Source organism: Gavialis gangeticus, unplaced genomic scaffold, assembly GCF_001723915.1.
Source record: "Gavialis gangeticus isolate Ggan-Ray unplaced genomic scaffold, GavGan_comp1, whole genome shotgun sequence".
Classification (NCBI taxonomy): Eukaryota; Metazoa; Chordata; order Crocodylia; family Gavialidae; genus Gavialis; species Gavialis gangeticus.
The window spans coordinates 55023274-55045503 of NW_017729006.1; the positions used below are offsets into that span (position 1 = coordinate 55023274).

The 22230-nt window shown below is 44.7% G+C and overlaps 1 protein-coding gene across 2 annotated transcripts in view; it reads right to left on the reverse strand.

The window, feature by feature from the left end:
• LOC109291959 (sodium-dependent neutral amino acid transporter B(0)AT3-like) overlaps nucleotides 1-22230 on the reverse strand; it is a 52931-nt gene that overhangs the window by 16867 nt on the left and 13834 nt on the right. For both annotated transcript variants that reach the window (XM_019509209.1, XM_019509208.1), the window contains 4 exons: nucleotides 20321-20458; nucleotides 17177-17358; nucleotides 16782-16892; nucleotides 219-331 (listed from right to left, as the gene is read on the reverse strand). In XM_019509209.1, coding sequence (XP_019364754.1) covers nucleotides 219-331; nucleotides 16782-16892; nucleotides 17177-17358; nucleotides 20321-20458 — 544 coding nt within the window. The remainder of the gene's footprint in view (nucleotides 1-218; nucleotides 332-16781; nucleotides 16893-17176; nucleotides 17359-20320; nucleotides 20459-22230) is intronic.

The following is a 22230-nucleotide window of genomic DNA, read 5'->3' on the forward strand; positions in this document are numbered from 1 at the left end:
TGTGTCAGGGTTGACAGTAGTTTTACTAAGAGGTTAGATTATGGATTTGTAGAGGGTGGTTTGGGTAGAGATGATCTGGCCTCAGTCAGGGGGGGTGGATTAGATGACCTCTGGAGGTCCCTTACATCCCTATTTCTTTGATCTCTGTGAACTATAATCTCTATAAAAGACTACAACAACCAGGGAAGATAACCTATCAGAGGTATAGGTGTACTTACTTTGGTGGGTTGTAGCTTGCGAATGCTATGAGTCCTCCAAAAGCCAGAGAGAGAGAGAAGAAAATCTGGGTGGCTGCATCAAGCCACACCCGGGGATTTTTTAAAATGTTAAGCTGAAACAGTTGAAGCACACATACATGTTAGACTTGTAATTTGCTATTGTCATTTTCCCCTTATTCTCCGAGGTCATTCTATGATTCATGAGTGAGATCCTACTTCAGTGAACTGAAAAGTGCACGCTGCTGCCACAGTATTCCCATAAACTGTGTGTAGCTAACTAAGCCAAACTCACTCATGGATTCTGGAATCTGTTCCTTTTTAAAATCTCACTCAAAAAAAGTAATTGTGACATACAATTGCATACCTACTATTTCAGACTGACAGTTTACAGGGATATAACACTACATTATGCTTAATAATTTTGAATTGATTTATTTATATGCATATCACTAGATCTAAGGAAAGCAGCTATTATAGTATTGTGTTCTTAATGGCACCAGCTGTGTATGCTAACATTTTATATAACCTTCTTTACATTTTTGGGACAAAGTGTGTTTTCCAAATCTCTTAAATCCATGTTTCAGAGTAATTCAAATTAAAAACTGTGATCCTGTCCCAACCCCTGCAGCTCCCCTCTTCCTCTACCCAAGACCCCATGTAAGAAGAACGCATGAGTGGAAATATCTTAATTGCAGGGGATAGAGAAAAAAGAACAAGTTTGGAAAAAAAGGACAACATAAAATTAAAGGAAAAGGTTGACAATAATGAATCTAAATTAAAAGTTTAAAAAGTGCAGACAATTGATACAGGATGCTAAAGGTACAAAACAAATCTATGATTAATGTAAAGGGGTGCTAGTAGGAAGGTATCTTTAAAAAAGCCATCTGAAACAAAAAGGAGTTCTAACAAACATTGGCATAAGTGTATTATTAGTTGAAGACAGTAAAATTGTCAATTGTGCAGACAAGGAACGAGAATTAAATAATTATTTCTATTCTGCATTTGGAAAAAAAATGTGGATGATGTAGTCCTATTGCACAATAACAATGAATCACTTTCTACAGAAGTTCAACATTTTAAAATAAGCAAGACCATGTAACATAGGATTATGTGACCATATATGCTATACAACATTAATAACAGGCAGCTCAGTTAGCAATGTCTCCACTCACTTTAAAACCAAGTGTGGCAGCACAGTAGGAGGCACTACTATGCAGAGCCACCCACCTCACTGTGCCAGGCCCAAAACCTCACTTTGGGAGTCTCTCTCGGGGAGCCTACAGCTGGCTGTCCTGCTTCCTGGAGATCCCCTGCAAGCCTGGGGTAACGTTGCCACCACTCAGGCACTGGTCTCTGTTAGGGCTCTGTGCAGCCTGAGGCACATGGAACCTGTGAACCTAGGGGGAGTGCTTTGCCCACAGTAATGTTTTTGGGTGCTTCTTTCAGCCCAAAGCATCCCAAGATAGCATCAGATAGAACTTAGAGAAAATAAAAAGACAAACTTCACTGGCCAAGCAGGGAGTGGAAGGTCTCTCTCTCTCTCTCTCTCTCTCTCTCTCTCTCTCTCTCAGTGCCCAACACTGCAGGTTGTAGCCTTACACCTTTGATTGGGGTGGAGAGCAGGGGTAGAACAGGGAAGTCAGAATACACTGAGCAAACAAAAGCAATGTGCATCTTTACAGAGATTGGATACAGTGACCCTTTTAAGATGCAATTGGCCTACACGTAATTCCTAACTTCTGGCAGGTTTCCAGGTTCCTACTTACAGAAATCACCAGGCAACTGCCTGAGGTGCTTGCTTGTAGTGTTCAAAATGCCTGATGGAAGGAAGAGATGGCTTCCCCCTTCCTCTAGGAATTTTATCTGGCCAGGTCACCTGATTGACCAGCCTGAACCAAGAAGAAAGCAAGGAGAAAGAGGGGTCACTTGGGCTGACCCAAGTGAGGGTTGGAGTGAGGGGGCAGGATTTCTTCACACCAAGTATATGGAGTTTTACAGAAGTATGCATGAGGAATGGTTGACAGCAGGAGGTGTTTGGTCACCTTTGGGCTGGAGGGGATGGGTAGAATTTAGAAAGGAAAGCGTTGGATGAATAGCATTCTCACTAGCGTTCATTAAGATTGTGGTCTTTTCACTGGTGTTGGAAGGTTGAACTAGTGGTAAGGACTAGTTCTGGGTGGGATAGTAGGTGGTATATACTGCTGCTTGCCTTAAGTATTTCTTGGCCACATCTACAATGAATGTGGAGCAATAAACTCCACCACATCTTGCATCAGAGCTTATTGCTCCTGGACATGCTATTTGAACATTTGCCTGGGACCGTAGCACATTGAGCCAGGTCAGAGCAGCCCCGTCTGGCAGGGGGCCCTGGGGAGGGTTAGCCTGCCAGGCCAGTGCTGCTCTGGCTTGGCTCAATGTACTGTGGAGGGACTGGCTGGGGCAGGAGGGTGCTCCAGTGCAGGGCTAGCAGGCAGGCAGCCCTGACACTGAAGCACCCTTGTGGCCCAGCCAGCTGTATCGGCATTTACATGTGCAGTGCTGTAGAGTAAAAAACTCTGCAGCAGTAGAAGGTATACCCACACCCTGGCTTATGCCAACAGGAGCTCAGGTCAGGCAAACCTAGATCCAGGTATCTATGTTGCATTACTGCACTTATGCTAAAACTCCAGCTTCCCATGTACACACTTTTACTCCTGGCATAAGTGTCTGGTGCTAAGATATTTGGGGGCAGGGAATCCCACGCATCCACAAGGACATGAAGTCGGCTACATTGGGTCATGCTAAGGAGTAATTCATCTTAAATGCACATGTTACTTTCTTGATTGTGCATTGTTGTGGGACTTGCTGTACTAATTTTTTACCTCGTGTAAGTTATTTCAGCATGAAATAGTGTAGAGTGCGTGGGAGGCAGGGGCAGCTCTAATTTTTAGAGAGCATATTGTATCTGATTCACTTTATGTCCAGCATTTGCAGAAGGCTTAAATCTCTTTGTTTGTGAGTTTGAACTCCTGGGATACCATATCATTTAGTTTTGTATATTGATTTGTGTTTTCTAATTCTTCAGTAACAGCCACATGTGCACCAAAAGCTTTTCATTTCCTTGCAAGTAAGTGGACAACACTGAATGCTCTGTACAAAAACAGACTTTATTAAACCAGTAGAAATACCAAGGGGAACCAAAAGAACAATGCAATTGTACCAGGCACCTACTGAGAGATATGAAGTTAGAAAATGAGGTGCATGGTGTTAATGTAAATTGCCAAAGAAAAAAATACCCTACAAGCAGTCAGTGGCAGTCATTTCTGCTGCCTGTGTTTCCCCATCTATTTTCCTGTTTCCTTTTTTTCCATCCAGAGCCCATTCCAGGGCTGTAGGTATAGATGCTTTTCAGCCATCCCCGCTCCTGGAATTATCCATTGCCCAAGAATTTCCAGACATTTCCAATTCTTGAAGAGTCAGCAGGATTTAGGGCTATGCTAGAGAGGCTGGAGGAGCAGTAACTGCTGCCAGCTGAGGGACTGATACCTACATGAGAAACAGTGGAAACTGGGATCTGCTCAGAAACACCATCAACCACCGTTTGTTGATTTCATGATCCCTTTCATTGTTTTCTTAATCCAAGAATCTTTCCAACAGCTTCTCATCCTGCTTCTCCTGTACTGCTGCAGCTCCTTATATTTCATGCTCCTCCTTTACATCTCAGTGGGCGAGTCTACACATACATTAAATGCACTGTTGCTGCTGCACATTGTGTAGTACTTCTAATACAAGGCACTACATAAATGTGCAGTAGTTGGCATTAATGCGTTGTAACAAAGGCACATGGTCTTTTTGTGACAACGTGCAGTAGACTAATTCTACTGTGAATTAGCGCATTAGCACAGTTTTTGCCGCAACGCACTAATGGCAGTAGAATTAGTCTACTGGGCATTAAGCATCTTGTGTAGACGCGCCCTGTGACAATATAATGTATGGCCGCTTTCATTTTCATTTCAGTCGTACTGCTTCAAGACTCAGGCTTCTGGGCAGACTGGCTAGACCTTTGCATCTAGAAGTGGTTACAAAGAGTATATCTTTTTTCCTCCCTACAGGGTAAAAAAAAAAAAGGAAAAAGAGTTCATTGTGGTAGGCTGCAATTCCTTGTTTGAGAGGCGGCTTCCACAGTCTTTTGAACAGCCAGCCATAACACAGCAACAGTTGTAGACTTCAGGCTAAGTTCACTGTGCAGTGCTTGTTTAATGTCAAAAGTAGCTGGCCGTGACATAAGGTGCCTGTCTTGTGTTTCATAGCATCAGGCCCTAAATTTCTTTCAGACTGGGTCCCCCCAAAGACAACTTTTAGAAGTTCCTGAATAGAAAAGAGAGGTAGAATTTTAGGCCAGTAGCTGGGCTTACCAAAATATGTGAAGGAGAAGAATTCAAAGAGCCTAGTAACAGCACAACATAACAGTGAAAGGAGAAGTCTACAGGACTCAGTTACACAGATGGGTCTGAAAAGTCTACCCCATCAACTAACTTGATGGACTATAATTCCTTGACTGACAATCTGCAAACTTCCTAGCCCAACAAGGACACCCCACTAGGGAAACAGACTGCATCTTTTCATAAGCCTTCGACACACTCCACAGAAACCTACTTCAATACAAAAAGAACCCCACCCCCCATTCCACACTGGAACCTATAAGAAGAATTGTTAAACAATTACAAACTATACTCGAAGAAGATCATACCTCCCAACACCCACTTCTCCTTGGCTTTCAAACATCTCCCAAACCTTGCCAAACACACCATCAGAAGCAACCTCTCTTCTGACTAAATACCAAATAGAACAAGACCATACCAGGACCAGTGCAAACCCTGCCAACACATCTCCACTGCCACCGCAGTAGCATCAGAATCCATGGATCCTGTATATGCCTATCACAATGTGTGACACACCTCATCCAATTCAACAAATGCCCTAGCCTAGCAGAAATTCTGTAGGTGAAAGTAAACGTCTGTGCTCCAGAATGGACTCCCACAGAAAAGAATTATAAAGGACAGTGGGAGAACACTTGTCACAAAACAGTGACGCCATCTCTGATCTTGCAGTGCTTATCCTCAAGAGAAATCTACACAAAACCACCAGAAGATTAGGCCAGGGAAATAGAAATCACAATTTTATGGGACACTAAAAACCATGGGGTTAACAGAGACATTGGTTTTTGTGGCTCATCTTATCTTTCACTTCTCCCTCTTTTAACTTCTTTTTGCTGTTAATTGCACTTAGTTTGAGCTGTGACTGCTTCTTTCACAGATGTGATGAAGGGCTTTTGAAGTCTGACTGCTTGCCTCCCATCTCTAACAAGATACAAGCTGGTCCAATAAAAGATATTACCTTACCTCACAAATTTCATATTCCTGGACCAGCCTGGCTACACTACTGTAATTCCAGTTGCAGTACAAGTTTGGAAGCATCACCTCCAAGGAGTAGGGTGAAAAAAGTCAGGAAGAACATCGATAAAATGCTGATTTAACCTGTGGGTGGTAGATAGCCATGGGTTGGGCATCTCTTCCTTAACTGTCAAAGCACCATAAGCCTCCTGCAAAGGACAGAGGGATAAAAACTGACTAGTGAGATTTTAACCAGTGAAAACATCCTCAGTTGTTGAGAGCAGGAACTTTATAACAGGATTTTTGCTAAAAGTTGCCATCCATAGTGAGCTATCGTCCAGTGAAGGAGTGAGGAGGAACACAGTACAGCAGAAAGCAGCAGTAAGAACTGTTATTTTTTACCCAAAATGGATACGATGAATGTATCTGGCTGAAGGCAGATATAGGGAAAAGCTTCTCCACAGCTGGCTCAGCTCCTGAGATAGTATATCCAGTCCATGTTTGTGTCACACCACAGTAATGCTAATAAGCCCTACTTTTCAGCAAAGATCGGCTGGGAATGGCACAGTGCTAGCACCAGTACAGCTGTATTGCTTCCAATTCCAGAGTTAGCATGTACAGAACTACAGTTCTCAGACAGAACTAATACTCCAGTTTTCTTGCTCTTATAAAACTGTAATCCAGGACTATAGGTTTGCAGTAAAGGGATGAACAGTGATCAGTCCATCCTTGTAATCCATTTACCAACAGCCCATGCTTTTTTAAGTTGTAGAACTAACTCTGTGGTGTTTGTGATCCTGTCCTTATAATTAGAAGAGTAACCCTCTGAAATGCATAATGTTGGTTTGTGTGGGCTTGGAAGGGGTGCTGGAGATGGAGGAGAGAGGACACAAGTTGTGGAAAATCCTTATATGGCCTCCATGCTTCAATGATGCTATAAACCCCCAGGGAATATGAAATCCTTCCTAACAACGACTGCACTGGCCATACAACAGGAAACCTTTATAATCTCCTGTTCAGTAATGCCCACCCTGGCAAGCAGCACTCACTGAGCTGAGGGATTGGCTTTACTGTTTCTGCTTCAGTGAGGAAGTCCATTATTTCAGCACTGGAAAGGTACTTGGAGAATTCTCCCAGGACATCCACTGAAACTGTTTGTTTAGGATGATGCTCCTGATGAATCATGGGTGGATCCAGATTAACTGTAGTCAGAGCTTAAAATCCCCACTTAAGTCATAACATAGATCGGGGCACTGAAGATAATGGGGCTGTCCAGAGTGGAAGGCTTGATGCTCAGACACTGACAGGTTCCTTGTTGAGCTCTGTGGAGCAAGAGCATTGAGTAGGGCACACTAGTGAAGCTCCTGTTAGCCTCCCTAGACTGGCCATACTGCTTCTTGAATCACTCCTGGCGCTGGAGCTCAGTCTGATGAATGCCTACCAGGGCTGGCTGCCTCAAGATGGCATTGTGGTGGTTTATGTGTCCCTTGTACTCTGGTTACAATGACCTTCCATATATTCACAAAAATGTGTGAGTGTCCCTTTGGCCAGCCAGCTGCATGCTGGGAGGAAATCCTTTGCTTGTTAGAGCAGGGTTTAGCTATGTGGTGTCAGCCTGGAGCAGTCCACATGGGAAAGGAAGGATTAAGGACCAAACATCAGGATATAAATGTGCATATGGCTTCTGAAGAGCAGAGGGCAGATGGGTCAGGAGATACAGATTCCAGGAATGCCTATGGAGGACTGAGTGTACTTGAGCTGTGTTGCTGAAGGCTATGCTCCTGCACAGTAATTGACTAACCATGAGTACATTTGCTACCTACAAATGCAAGTAGCAAATTTACTCATGATTAGTAACTGTGAAGTAGCACATGTGTAGATCCCTGGCCGGGAACAAATGTGATCCCAGTCAGCCAGGCAGTAGGGGGCAGGAGATTGCCCCCTGCCCTCAGGAGCTTCCTGCTAGTGGGGCACAGGGACAATGCCCCTTGCCTGGGCAGCAGGGAGCTTCCAGCCCCCAATCTGCAAACACGGGGCCAGGGCTGGGAGATCCTTCTCTGCCAGCACCAGCTCCACAACCGCAAGGTTCAGACAGGGAAATAAGAATCTCCCAGCCCCCCCTCTCCAATCAGGAAGTGGGGGCTGGGAGCTCCCTGCTGGTGAGGAGCTCCATGATCATATTGCTAGGCAGGGAACAGGCTCTCCAGCCCCTGGGGGGTTGGGAACTGTTCCGGTCAGGGACAGATCCCAGCCCCATGCCCCAGTTAGGCAATTGAGTGATGGGGCTTGGAAAGAACTGCAGGGGTGGGCCAGGTCCCAGCCCCCTGTCCCATCTGTCAGTGGGGCAGCTAGCTGTGAGTCCCCGGCTGGGCAGGGAATCCCCACCCAGCTGGGAGCTCGCTGCTAGCTGCCCCACCAGTAGATCAGGGTAGAGGCCTGGGACCTGTCCCACTCCCCCAACAGCTCTTTCCAAGTCCCCTGCCCCTAATTGAGAAGCTGGGACCAGGAGCTCCCTGGTCCTGGGGCAGGGGGACATTGTCCCCACCCTGGCAGTAGGCAGCCCACTGGGGGCATGGAGCAATGTCCCAGACCCTGCTAGGAGACAGCTGTCTCCTAGCCCAGTGCTTCCTGCCAGCCCCTCAAGGGGCCCAGTGAAAGGCCAGCGGGGGTTGGAGTGGATTGCTGCCATGAGGAGCAGATCTGCTTCTGAGACCCTGTCTGGGAGCATTTACTCCTGAGTAGTTTACTTATGAATAAACTGCTCTCAGATCAAATGCACATGTAGACACACCCAGAGAGTGGGGCAGAGGAGCAAGCAGCAGCTTAGTGTAGGTAGTTACCCAGAATCAAAACAGGCCTTGCAAGGTCAGGATGTACTTGCCTCAAGACATTAGTATGTGACCATTAAATATAAAGGATGGGGGCTATGGGAACATGTCAGAGCCCAAATATACAAGTAGCTGGTAATAAAGACATACTGTGACACCCAAGAATATGGGAAATTTCTGGCTGTGGAAATTTCTGGCCTATTGTTGTAAATTTTTTGTAAAACTTGGAAAACTATAGAAATCCCAGGAGTTTAGAAGAGAGCTAATGCTGTGCCAATATTAAAAAAAACAAGAAAACCAAACAAAAAAACAAACAAACAAGTGGGATCATCTGGGTAAATAAAGGCTGATTAGTTTGGTGTCCATCCCAGGCTAAATTTTGGGAAAGGCTATACGAGTTTCAAATTAAATTGAAGGATAAGAATATAACTAATCCCACTCCATTTTATGGAAAATTGGTCTTGTCAAACAAGGACTGCTTGATAAATTGTGCCAAATAAAAAACTCAATGTCTATTAATACAGTCAAATGCAAACTCCTACATGTAAAATCAAAGAATGAAGGCCATGCCTAAAGAATGAACTGGATCCTGGAAAAAAAATTTACTGACTGAAAAGGATTTAGGAGTAATAAGGAATACACAATTACTTTATTATATTCTGTACAGGTGTTTATATGATGCTCGTTACCATAGTACCTAAGCACCTTCCAAGACTAGCATCTGTTACATGTTTGTTCTTTTATCCTCTGAACTGAAAACAAGATCCCAGCATAATGCAGTGGTAAAAAAAAAACACAACATAATCCATGAAAATATAAATGGGAGTAATGAGTAGGAAGAGAAAGGTGATTTTTGTTTCTGTATTTAGCATTAGCTATACTGATACTAGAGTACTACTCACAGTTCTGGGGCCAGATTCTATTCTACCTATTAGGGACCTAAGTGTCATCTTATTCTACTCCGCTGAAAGATTAACAGAAAAGGTGGAGAAGTCATCCTCCTACTTGCTACCTTTCATCACAGCCTTAAGGTTAAGATGATGGTGTGCTATAAAAGTAGGTGTTGAATTATGATCTTATTTCCAGGTGTCCACATTTTAAATATCAGATTGAAAAATAGTCTGATTCAAGGGTTTGATCAAAAGCCTTAAGGTGGGAGATTGAAGCAGAAAAATGTATTTAGTTGTTCAAAAGAAATTCAAAAAGTGCATAGATAAATGTTATGCAAGTACTTTCATGGCAAGAAGATACCTAATAACAGAGGATTCTTCACTCTAGCTGAGAAGGCCTTACAAGAACAAATAAAGCCAGAACCAATTCAAATGGGAAATTAGACACCATTTTAGATAGACCATTGATACAAACTACCATGAGATGTGGAAGATTCTCCATCTTTCAGGTTCATCAAATTGATACTGGGTGTTTTCAGGAAGATGTGCTTTAGTCAAACACAGGCTATTGACTAGGTACACTAGGTAAGATGCTGCAGCCTGTTACCAGGAGTAACATAGGTTTTTTAGTCTTTTTCTTGCCTTAAAATCTATGAATATTTGAAGACTGACAAACACTGCTTTTTTGTGGTAAGGTAAGAACTCAGGGCAGCAGGCAGGCTGACCAGTCCCAGTTGGCCTTGACTACCTGACTAGACCTAGCTGCCAGCACCCTAAGTACTTCCAGTTGGTTTCAGTTACCTGCATGGCCATGAATTCCTGTTCATAAAATCAGCAGCTCTTTCAGAGCCTAGAAGGGTACTCAACATGACAGAGGCTTTGGTGATCCCCTGGCTTGTGACCCTTAGGTCAAGCCCAGATTGCTCATGCTCTGGTTATCCTCTGGCAGGTAATATAATTTATGCCAATCAGCATGAATTTATGAATGTTAGGCATTTTCAAGTGAACATGATTTTCTTTGTAATAAGTTTATGACTCATGATGTATGTAGAACTTGAGAGGCCAGGATCAGAGAAAAGAAGGGCTGGAAGGGACCTCTGGAGGTCATCTAGTGCAAACTCTTGTTCAGGGCAGGATTATCCCCATCTAAATTCTCCTATTCAAGTGTTTGTCTAACTCAGTGGTCCCAACCTTCTTAGACTCAAGGCACCCCTCAAAAGACTCAATGCATCCTTCAGAAAATGTTAAGTTTCCACTTGATTTGTGACAACAGAAAAATAGAGCAATTCAAAGAACTCAGAAAGACAACAATAGGTCAGAATGTTTTTAATACTATAAATTCCTATCTGAAATCTTTGCGTTTATCTTCTGAATCAGGCTTGCACACCTAACAGTGCTAACATTGCATGGCACCTCAAGGCACCATTGAAAAGATCTCAATGTACACAGGGTGCTATGGCACCCTGATAGAGAATCATTGATTTAACTTATTTTTAAAACTGCATAAACAGTCTTCTTGCACAGATACCAAGTATAATGTCTGAAAACAAGGAACAGTGCATCCAGTTTTGGTATCTATACTTCGGAAAGGATATTGAAAAATTGGAGACTATTTAGAGAGGAATTCCAAAAACAAACTGAAGAATGGAAGATGTTCCTGACCATGAGAGGTTTAAGGAGCTCCATCTATTTTGCTGATCAGAGAAAGAATTAAGAGGGAACCTGATTGTAGTCTGTGAGCAAATTGAAATGGATAATGAGGCATAAATTTAACAGCGTGTATAATTAACTCTTGGAACCACTTACCCATGGGGTTGATGAATGCTTGGTCACTTTATGACTTTAATGAGAACTAGATGTTTTTCTACAAAATACTCTTTAGCTCAACCATGAGTTATTGGTCTTAAGGCAAACCATTTGGGTGAAAGTCTGTGGCCTCTCATACAGGAGGTCAGACCAGAAAAGCATTCTAGTGCCTTTGGACTGAAAAAAGTATGAAAATGTGTACTGAGGATATTAATTCTATCTTGTGTTATGATATTGCAGTAATTCAATCTTTCATGTGGGTATTGAGAAAAGAATGAGACTCTTTCAATTCAATACTAGTTTTGGTATGTTTGGCAATTGGCTCTATGTTTCATGTGATGGACAGCTTTAGGGGAAGTTATAATCCAAGCAGAGTACTGTGCTTAGTTCAGCACACAGAAAGGGTATTGGGGAAAATATAATTCCCAAAAGAACCCTGGGAATTATATACTAAAATTCAAGGCACTGAGGCTTGATGAGAAGCAGACCCAGGAAACCTAAAGAGCAGCCTTGCCACAAAAGAGAGAAAAGTTAGAGAAATATACTGTGTGGAACAGGGCTGAGGCAAGGTCTAGAGTAGAACTCTACCTTCAGAATACTAGGGGAGGAGCCTGGTGACGGGTCTAGGAGAAGGAAGCCTGAAGAGACGGGGCCCTTGCTTGAGTTTTGAATAAGTAAGAAATGGAAGAATCCCAGGAGGACAAATGATGACTGGACAACAAGAGGTGGTAAAGATTTTTAGAGCTATGATGACAGGGAAGAATATGGCCTGGGTCAGGAAAGGCCTACAGTTACTGAGGGGCTCTATACCATTGTTTCCAGAAAGGACAGAATGAAGACTCACCCTTCATTCTTCTACTTAAATGCGGTGGTGGTGGGAGGAAGCAGAGGGAGAAGTGTTGGTTCCTTGAAGAGGTTAGCTGGGGGAGGGAAAAGGACTCGGTTTTGTTTCACCTGTTCTTTCTGTTACTCACAAAGGGAAGAAACTTACAGTCTGATAGAAGCCTACATTATATCAAAATCACCCAACTGCCCCAGCTGAGAGGAATGGAGGTACCAAGCTAAGGAAATTAGGCCCTGGCTACTTGCTGCAGTGCTGGATCTTTTACAACATCTAGCCTTCACCTGTGATATGTGCAGAACTCCCATTTGTGTCAGTGGGAAAATCATGAGGGACTGAAAACTGGACTAGACTCCTAATTGTATAGATTGTATTTTAAGATAATAGAGAAATGTTATTCATATAATTATCACTGGGTGTGTCTACACATGGGCATTTAATGTGTATTAGCCCAATTTAAGGAGTATTAAGGGTGTGCATCCGTAATGCACCGTAAAAATGGTGATTGTAGACTTATCATGCTTAAATTTGATACCTGCATAAAGCAAGTATCAAATTTAGGCACAATTAGTTAAAGTACATTAGCGTGTGTAGACGCATTAACGCACATTAATATGGGGACTTCAGTGCTGCGTCTGCCCAGTCTCTAGGGGGTTGGCCAAAGCCTAGCCCCAGCGCTTCTGGCTGGCCACCTCTTCTGCTCCAGGGCTGGCCTGCTCTCTAGCAGCCCCTAGCTGCAGGCTATAAGAGCCTTCAGCCATTTTATGCCTTGGGGCACACTGCACAGGGAACCTGAAGGAGCCAGTGCTATCTGCATGAAGTTCATCAGGCCCTGTGTGCCCTGCTGGACAGGACCCAGGCAGCCTCTGCCTGTCCTGCCCCTAGCCAGAGCTACTTCTTGGCTACAGGTGAGTGTTGCAGAGGGCTACAGCCTGCTGCATCCCTTGCCCAGCCCTGAGGTTCCTCCCAGGGCTGCTGGCACTGCTCTCTATGGTAGCAGGGCCAGTATCTGCTCCTTGTTCCCTGCTCCTGCTCAACCCCAGCTCTGTCTCTTTGCAGGCACTGTGGTGAAGCACATCTGCCACGCAGCTTCCTGTTCCTGGCTGCAACCCTGTCCTGGGTGCTACTGGCAGCCCTCCAGGGCCAACATTGCAGGGACAGCCAGGTGGGGGCCCAGACAGCTGGTGTGGGGATCATGTCCACCACATCATCCCCATTGAGCCCCAGCCCTGCCCACATACTCTTTCCCATCCCAACTGCCCAAGGTCCCAGCTGGACCCAGGAGGAGGTGTGTGACCTTGTGACACTCTGGGGCAAGGCCAATGTCCAGAGGTAGTTTGTGCGGGGCGGGCACTCAAACACCCACATTTATGAGGTTATTTCAGCTGGGATGCATGCGCAAGTCTACTCCTGGATGCTGTGGCAGTGCCACATGAAAGCCAAGGTCTTGTGGGCACAGTGGGTGGCTGTGACCAACTTCAGTTGTTGGTCCAGTTGTGCCCAGAAGACCATGCCCTTCATGTGGGAGCTGGCCTGATTTTGGTGCTCCAGGAGCCAGGCCACACCTCTGCCAGTGCCACCAGCAGGGGTGGCCTGCCCTCACCCCATCCTGACACCTATGGTGACACCACACCCACCTCCCCAGCTGCTGCATCCACTGGCAGCGTGGGGAGCTCTGCCCAGCAGCTGCACTGCCCATGGCCCAGCCCCACACCCCGAGGAGCAGCCAGCCAAACCACCACCAGCTTCCAACAGTACCAGCTCCTCCCCAAAGTGGGCCCCTGACTGGGCACTGGCCTGCCATTTACCACAGGCCATGGACACTGGGTGCAGCCAGCTGCTGTTGCTGATGGAGAGGCCTGTGCTGACCAGCCGCATGGTAAGTTTGACACTGGAGGAGAGCCCTCTCAGTCTCTGGCCCTGCCCCTGCCCCTGGACTCTGTCCATGCTCACTGCCCAGCCTGCCTGCACTCCTCAGGCCCCAGATTCCCCCCTGCTACAGCCTGCAGAGAGGCAGAACACAATTACACTTCATTGAGCAGCCTGTGTCCCTGCAGCTGGGCAGGCACAGACCACTCACATGCCAAGAAAGGTGTTGATGCCAGTGGCAATGTCCTCCTTGACAGTGGCAGGCAGGAACATGTAGTGCTGCAACAGGAAGCCCTCCAGGCAGTGGTGGAGGGTGCAGGGTGGCCTCAGCTTGCCCCCTGTGCTGTAGTAGCTCAGGGTCCCCAACCAGGAGTGCAGGCTGCCCATTTTTTTTTTTTGCACCCTGATATTATGGAGGTGTCCACAGCTCAGTAACACCCCTACACCATGGCCCAAGCCTCGCAAATGGTATTTCAAGCAGTTGGTTGGACCCTCGCCTTCACCCTATTAGCTGTGGTCCCCAACCATGGGGACCTTCAGCTTACACAAGCCCTGGCCCTGTCTCAGGCCCAGTTGGGACCCCAAACTCCCTCGCTCATTATGGGTGTCCCTTGCAGTGGGCCCCTGGCCCTTCAACCCTTAGGTCCTGGCCCCAGAATGGACCAGTCAAGTCAAGTGCCTGCATTATCAGAGTGGGGTTCCCCTTATCTCTGGCTCAGGTGCTCCAGGGAGCATGCCTGGCCCTCCAGGGTCTCTCCCCTACTAGCTCAGGTGCTTTCCCAGAGCTTACCTGGCCTCTACTCCTTCCTTTGATCTTACAAAGCACACACCACGACCGGTGTTCCAGGGTCTCCCTCTCACTCCCCCCCCCCGTCCCCCAGAGCAGCAGGTCATTGTGCTCAGCCTTAGATGTTATTTCTACCCACCAGAAGGTAAGGGCTGGGGTTAAGGCATCCCTACATGCCTTTCCCCAGAGTGATCACCAGCCTGGCATTTCCTGGGGGCTCCCGTGCCACTGAGCCCCACCAGGCCCCCTCTTCCCAGCAGGGTGCAGTTTTAGGTCATGCCCAGGATCAGGAGCCTCCTAACTATCCCCTACAACTCCTGACCTTCCATCTGGGATGATATCAGCAGCCTTGCAGCCAGGCAATGTTGTTGCCTGGCCTTCCAGCAGCAAATTGCCCTGTTTATATGGGCAGCCCTGGATCCAAAATGGCTGCCCTCATCAGGCACCTGACAGCTGCTAGCTTCAGGCCCTTAAAGTGGCAGGCACCAATAGTGCCCTGCCACACCATCCTCATCTGCTGACATCCTTAAACTTGAAACTATTTTGTAATGTTAATATTATGATCTAAAGCCTGCCAAAGTCAGTGGAAATACTTCAGCAATAGTGAGGGCTGAATCAACAGGGATCAGATTCTGTTTTATCTATTAGGCACATCTGTTAGGCATTTAGGTACCTAAGTGCAAATCTATTGCATCTGACTTGAATTCCTGAAAAACAGTTAATGCAAAACATGTGGGGGTCCTTCTCCTTCTCATGATTTTTTTGTGACTCAACCTGGAGGATCAGATGATGGCATATGACAAAAGTAGATGTGCTAATGGACTTTCAAGGACTTTAATAGGGTAGACTAGAATTGCACTTAGACACCTAAGTCCCTTAGATGCCCAGTAAATGGAATGGAATCCAGCCCTAGATGGCTTGATACAAGGTTTTTTGGTATGTCAGAATAGGGTAGCATTACCTTTACATATCATTAAAGATGGAAGAAAAGGCTATTACTATCAGATGAAATGTACATAATATTAATCTAGAAGTACAAAACCCAACACTAGAAACACAGGAAATTCACAGTCAAGCTTCCCCATAAAAGACATCTGATGCATTAAGGTAGACAAATGTAATTGAGCACCCAAACAGTTGTAATGCTGCCATGAAATTAGAATGGAGAGAAACCAAGCAAAATGTCTGGTCTTCCTTTGTACATATTTAAAACTTTTTCTCTAATCTGAGACTACAAACACAAGCCTGCCATGACAGTACAGATCTTCCTGTGGGTTTTCTGAATCCTGCTTTTTGGTTACATACATGCAAATGCCTTAAATATCCCCTCGCTTCCTGGATTACTAGTCAGTTAGATCTGGTGCAGTGAATTGCTTCCGAATTATATTGAAGATTAATTTAATGGTTACTTTTGCAGCTGTTCTTCACAAACAATTGCCTACTCCTAAAAAAAGGCCATAATCTCCCATCGTTTTAATGCTACTGAATTGCTTTCAGGAAAAACGGTAGTCTACTCTGCTGTGAGGATGCAAAGACATTCAGTGCTATAGAAAGCAAAGGGAGAGACCCTTCTCAAAGTGACCACCAGATGAGATGATCTGTGTTTTAAGTCCCACTGAGAGCAATGAGAGGGAGCCCCACTTTCACATGGCTGCTTAGAATTTCTTGCAGTCAATGCTAGTATCCTTTAGCAGAAGCTGAAGAAACTTTCAATAAGGAAGAACATTGAGTGAATGCATGGAGAAGAAGGAATAGCCATCAATTATAAAACCATTCTAATATTTAACTTTAATTCCTAAACCAATTCCTTATGAGTTTCAAATTCATTTTGTAATCAGTAAATTCTATAGCTTTGGGAAGGCCACAGTGTCTTCTTCATAGGTGAGAAAGGCTATGTGCAATGTACACATCACTCCATAGTGGCCTTTACTCTGAAGTTCCTACCAATCCTCCAGAATGTTTACTCCTTATGCCTATATTATATCATTAGTGAAATGATCAGTACTCATTACGAGCTAAAATATATATAGATCATTGAAAGCATTTCTAATGGAAAAAGGTAAAATGAGGAATTGCATAGGTAATAGCTGAAAAATGAATTGTTGAAAGGTAATGAGTCATAAGTTGAAAAAGAAAAATTAATGTTTCTGAATATACAAATAATACTTACATTAGGAGTGAAAAGGTAAACTAATCCGTCAATCGCTCCTGGTAGAGTAAGTCCACGAATAAGGAATACAGTTAGGACAAGGTAAGGAAAAAAGGCTGTTATATAAATTGCCTGAAAGGAATATAGAAACAGAGAGATAGATATTGATAATAATATTATCTTAGTTAGCACCAGTTGCCCATGTGCATATCTTAGTCAGGTGAGGCACGTGCCCCCCCAGTGACCAGTCAGTGGCCAGGGGGGTCCCCCTGCGGCCAATCTTGCTGATCAGGGGAGAAAATTTACCAGCCAGCAAGCAGCCGTGGTGCTCCCACAAGTGGCTGCGGCACTTCCAGAAGCGGCCGTGGCCTACAACCAGTGCTCCCACTCCCTCTCTCTCTCTTTAAGTTCCTCACCTTTCCTGTGGTTTCAATTCCTCGGATGGTACAAAGGTACACAACTGCCCAGGCAGCAGCCAAGCACAAAACCAGCCACCATTGTGTAGTGCCACTCTCTGTGATATCAGTGGTTACATTTAAAGTTCTCCTGTACCAAAAATAATTTACTGGAGTGCTTGCACGGCATTCTTCTATGAGTCCTAAAAAAGAGAGATGAGAAATACTACTAAACTGGCATGAGTGAGATTTTATATAATACCTTTTTTCTCCTGCACTGTGGGAACAATAGTTAAGAAGCAAGACATCATATTAGTCAATCCTGGAGACTTGTAATGTAGCATCATCGAAAGGGCTAGAGGACCAGAGACTGAATCCCCATATGAAGAATGCACAGAAAATGGTGAAGGTGATGTCACATTGCCTTTGTGACCATCCTGTACAAAGATCAAGTTTAGTTCAGGGACAATTTTAAGAAACCTCAGGATGTTTCTGACTCTTCAGCATCACAGCTACATTTTTAACCCATTCACAGCCACTGCCAAATTGGAAGCAACTTTTGGCCAAGAAAAGGATTTTGGCCAACTGCAAGGGGATTAAAACTGAGCCTTTAGGTGAGCAGCCAGGCTAAGCAGTGATGCTGAAGAAGAGTGCACTCTGCCCCAGTAGCCAGCACTTAGCCATGACTGTGTAACAGGTTAGGTGCCTGAGGGCTGTTATGATGCCCCCTCATCCCTGCTAGGTTCTCTCTCTGCTCCTTCTTTCAAGGTCACACTTTGCCTTCACAACCATCATGTCTTGATGGAAACTTCATGAAAGGGAGACTGCCCACAGAAACTAACAAGCCCAGAGGACTCTCCTGACCTAGCTTGCCTTACGAGCTAATTGTGTGGCTCCAGTCCACCCCTACACCATGGGCCATGCCTTGTGGGTTTTTTGAGTCACCAGTCAGGTGGAACACTTGTCCTTAAGTCTCCAGTCCCTCTGTCTTTCCTTCCTTCCCTTGTTGGGGTTTCAGCCTTCCCAGCTTCTGCCCCTCTACTCTGACTGGTCCCTTATCCAAGGCCCTGTTCTAGACCTGCCCATCTGGGCTCTGGGTCCTGCAGACCCCATGAGTTAGGCCTACCCCTGTCTGGGCTCAAGGCAACCACCAATGCAACTTAAACCAAAAACATCCTAGCCCTTGGGAGACACCCAAATCATCACCAGGTTTAAAATAAAATAAAGACCACTTGCATGCCTAAACGAGCCTCTCTCTCTGCCCCAGGTAACTCTTTCTTGTTCCCAAACCTGCAGAGTTGCTTCCTTCCAGCTTCACTGTCAGCTCAGGAGCCCTGATGCTCTGCTGCTAGAAGCTCCTCTCTCCAAGGCTTTCTGGGCTAGACTGCCTGACCAGCAGAACTGCCAGGTCTTAAATATGAAATTATTGTATTGGGAAGCTCAAATTATCATATTTTCTGAAAAACTATCATACACTGAAAAATATGTAAATAACTATGCAAACAAGTATGCAAATAAGTCTTATTTTCTTTATATTGCTCATAATAAGTCTTCAGTGAGTGAGTGAGAACTGGGTCATCAAAGTTGAAGCATTTCTTTATTTCGAGGCAAGTAGTCATTAGAAAGCACTGACAGCGAACCTGAAAGTTGGTTAAAATTCCGCAAGAGTGACTTGGGTTTTGAATATGCTGAATCAATTAACTGCCTTAAAAATTATTGTATGTTTTGAACACTTTTAATATTATCTATCATACATTGTACAAGCATTGAAATTATTATACAAATATGATAATGATTCTACACCTGGCAACACTGCTGACCAGCTCAGGTTCTGGACTTATATGGCTCAAGCCAAGCCCTCTTCTGGTCAGGTGACTCCCCTGTCAGCTGATGTGACTACAGTGCTGTTCCTTAACCTCTGCTCTGCTGGTTGCCTGTGCTACAAAGATCCTGCCCTTAAAGGGGCTATGCTACTTTTCAGTAACAGGGCCAGTGTTCCCTGTTACACCCTGGAAAAAAATATTTCCCCCCCTTCATTCTGCCTTCCCAAAAGAAGGTGTATGCTTTATTTTCCTGCATACCATATGTCCCACAAATACGGTAACCTATTCTGACAGATCACAAGGTCTGAGATGGAGGATGGAACTCAGCACACCAGTGATCCAATTCCCACTGAAGAAACAAAGAGCCAATTCCTTTCTCCCTTTATGCACCTAAATGGCCTATAACTGGCATGTTTAGCACGTGTGTACAGTCAGCAATTCAGCTCTATATGCACAAGCTCATTCAAATGCACTGAGCATGCTGGTAGGGCTGTGCTTCAGCTGGGAGGCCAAAAACAATTGCCTAGGTATGCATGGAAGGCCAGGTAAGTCCTCTATTTTAGAAAAGAAGCAACAGTTATGGTTGGTAGAGAGGGGTGTGGGCAATGTCTAGTGGTTAGAGCACTTGGCTGTAGAGTAGGAGGTATGGGCTCTAACACCTTCTGGGTGAGGGGGTAAAGAACCCAGGTCCCTTGTTTCCTGGCAAACTATTATGCTGTTGAGTTATAAGGGCAGGAGTTCTCTTCTTGTCCTCTGGTTAATTTTCAGTGGGTTTTTGCTCAGGTGATTCTTTTTAAATACAGGCAGAAAACAGAATCCCAAATTGTGCATTAAGATCAAAGACTGCAACTCTGTATGTGACACACAGATGTGTAAACTAAAATAGGATTTAGCCCAGTCTCAGGTGAAACTAATTGCTGAATAACAGTGTCATAACAGTCACACTTAGTTTATACTCTTATTTCTTACTCATACTATTAAATCATTTTGATGGTGAAAAAGCTGGATATGCACCTCTGGTGGACCAACACTTAACTCTCCATCCACCCATCTGCTGAAGACAGCGGGGTTACCTGCTGCACAGACTTGTTTTTCACACCCTGCCCAGGCTACAATGCAAGAAGTATAGTTTGGCTGCAAAGAGGTGGTGTGATAAAAGGGCCTTACACCCTCCATGACCAGGTAGGACTAGGTTACCATCAAACCCTAAAATACAGGGAGGATTTTATCATGAGCCTTTATGTTAGATCTACTGACATGTTACAGAAATAACAAATGGCAGAGACTGTAAGCCTGGCTATCTCCCAGTACCTACATAGATAAGTCATGAAATATTACTTACCCGTTCTGTTCTCATTGAGAGGACATGTACTCCATGGAAGAGGGTCTTGGAAGGAGTTAAAGAAATACCACAGCACCCAGCATAAAATGGTATTGTAATATAAACCCACTACGAATGACACTACCATGGAAGCAATTCCTAGAGAAGACACAAAATTTCAGCTGAAATCAATCACTGAAAAAAAATTCCTTAACATTCGCTTTTGCTTTACCCTAACAAGCTTTCATGTAGTGAAGGACTATTAAAATAATTTGGACATTGGAAAAATTGCACATGCTTTGGTGGTGGGCTGACACTTGCCTTATGACCAGGCTGTTGACTGTTTTGAGTGCCCTGTTCAGGAAATACAGTCACCTGGTCTATTTCTACTGGTGAAGTCTATCTTCCAGTTCACTGGGAGAAGAGAAGTCGTTGTGATCTAAAAACTGTCTAAGCAGTGGTAATGGTATTTTTTCCTCCATGACTTTGGGAAGACCGTTATTCCCCAGCACACTGCATTTTCATTCCCAGATGAAGTTTCTTTGAATGAAGCTTCAAACTCAGGGAGCAAAAGTTCTAGTTTTGAATTCTAGCAGCACTGCAATGCTTTTGTCCTTGCCATTCTCAGAGAGTGAAGGGGAGAATTAATTTTACAATGTAGTAAGGTGGATTATAAATATATAACAGTTATTTCAATAATTAGGATGGAAGGAAGAGAGAGAGATGGAGATGGCAGATTCTGAGCTAGAGGAAAATGAAGGTTAAGTGAACAGTGACAGCAGAGCTTTCCTGTACTGTATTGGTAGCAGGGAAACAGAATTGTTTCTCTTTGCCTCTGTAAGATGGGGATGGAGATCACTCCCATGCAATAATGCTAAGAAATCATAGCCCAGCGGTTCTGGGGAGGTTGGTATGCTCAGGTGCCTGTAGGAGAGGAAAAGCACAACTCTCAGGTCTCTAGTTCAGTTACCCACAGCACCATGTGGCAATGCCAGGTTTCAGCATGTAGGCTGTCTTTTCCCTTTAAGAGATGCAGCTGCAGAAACAGCACCCACCACCTTGTGATTTCTGCAGTCTGTGGTCAAATGTAAGTTTAGGTCATTTTAAAAAGGGAGGGAAATGTACGGCTTAGGAGCATGCATTTTCTGTTCTGATTTAACTGTTATGTCTGCTCCTGGAATGGTACAAATGAGCTAAACCACTGCCGGGCTTATACCAGTATAGAAGGAGACACCCATAACACCTGTACTTGGACTTCTTGTACATGCCTGATTTACGTCTGTTCACATTCTACATGATGTTAAGCAGAACTACAAGCATGTTCTGGTACTGGGGCATGAGATTTGTTTCACAGAGCAATTTGCAGCTATGTAACAGGAAGCAAGAGTGCAGGAGAGGAGAAGGAGGACTCTGGATTCAGAAGGGAAGTGGAGCAACAAAAGCAGCTAACTGTGGCTCTGCAGAGGTGTCAGTTGGCTTTGCTGCCCAGGAAATAGGCTGTGGAAGCACGAGGGCACAACCATGAAAAGACGATGCAGACCTCATCGTCCTTCAGGGTTGTGCTGTTGTGTGGCAATTCAGCTGCTGACACTTCCTGCTCTACCCCCAGACAGGAAGGTATGAATTGCTAACTCCGTGGAGAACGCATGTCCCATCTGTCACATCCCTGAGGAAAATGGAAGGCAAGCAGAGGAGATGCTGGGGGAAAAGTTCTCATTCCCCGCAGGCAGAGTGAATTTTAACAGTGAGTGTTGCTTGTTAGTTACACTTATGTTCTTGACAGCTAAGGTTTGGAAAACAAGTAGTAACGAGCTTTGGGGCTTTTTATTTATTGTTTTCTCTATCCGTGTCATTTTACTACTTTGGGGGCATGGAATGATTTATTCTTGTTCCAACTGTTTCGGCCCTGGAAGAGGCAAGCAGTGGCCTCT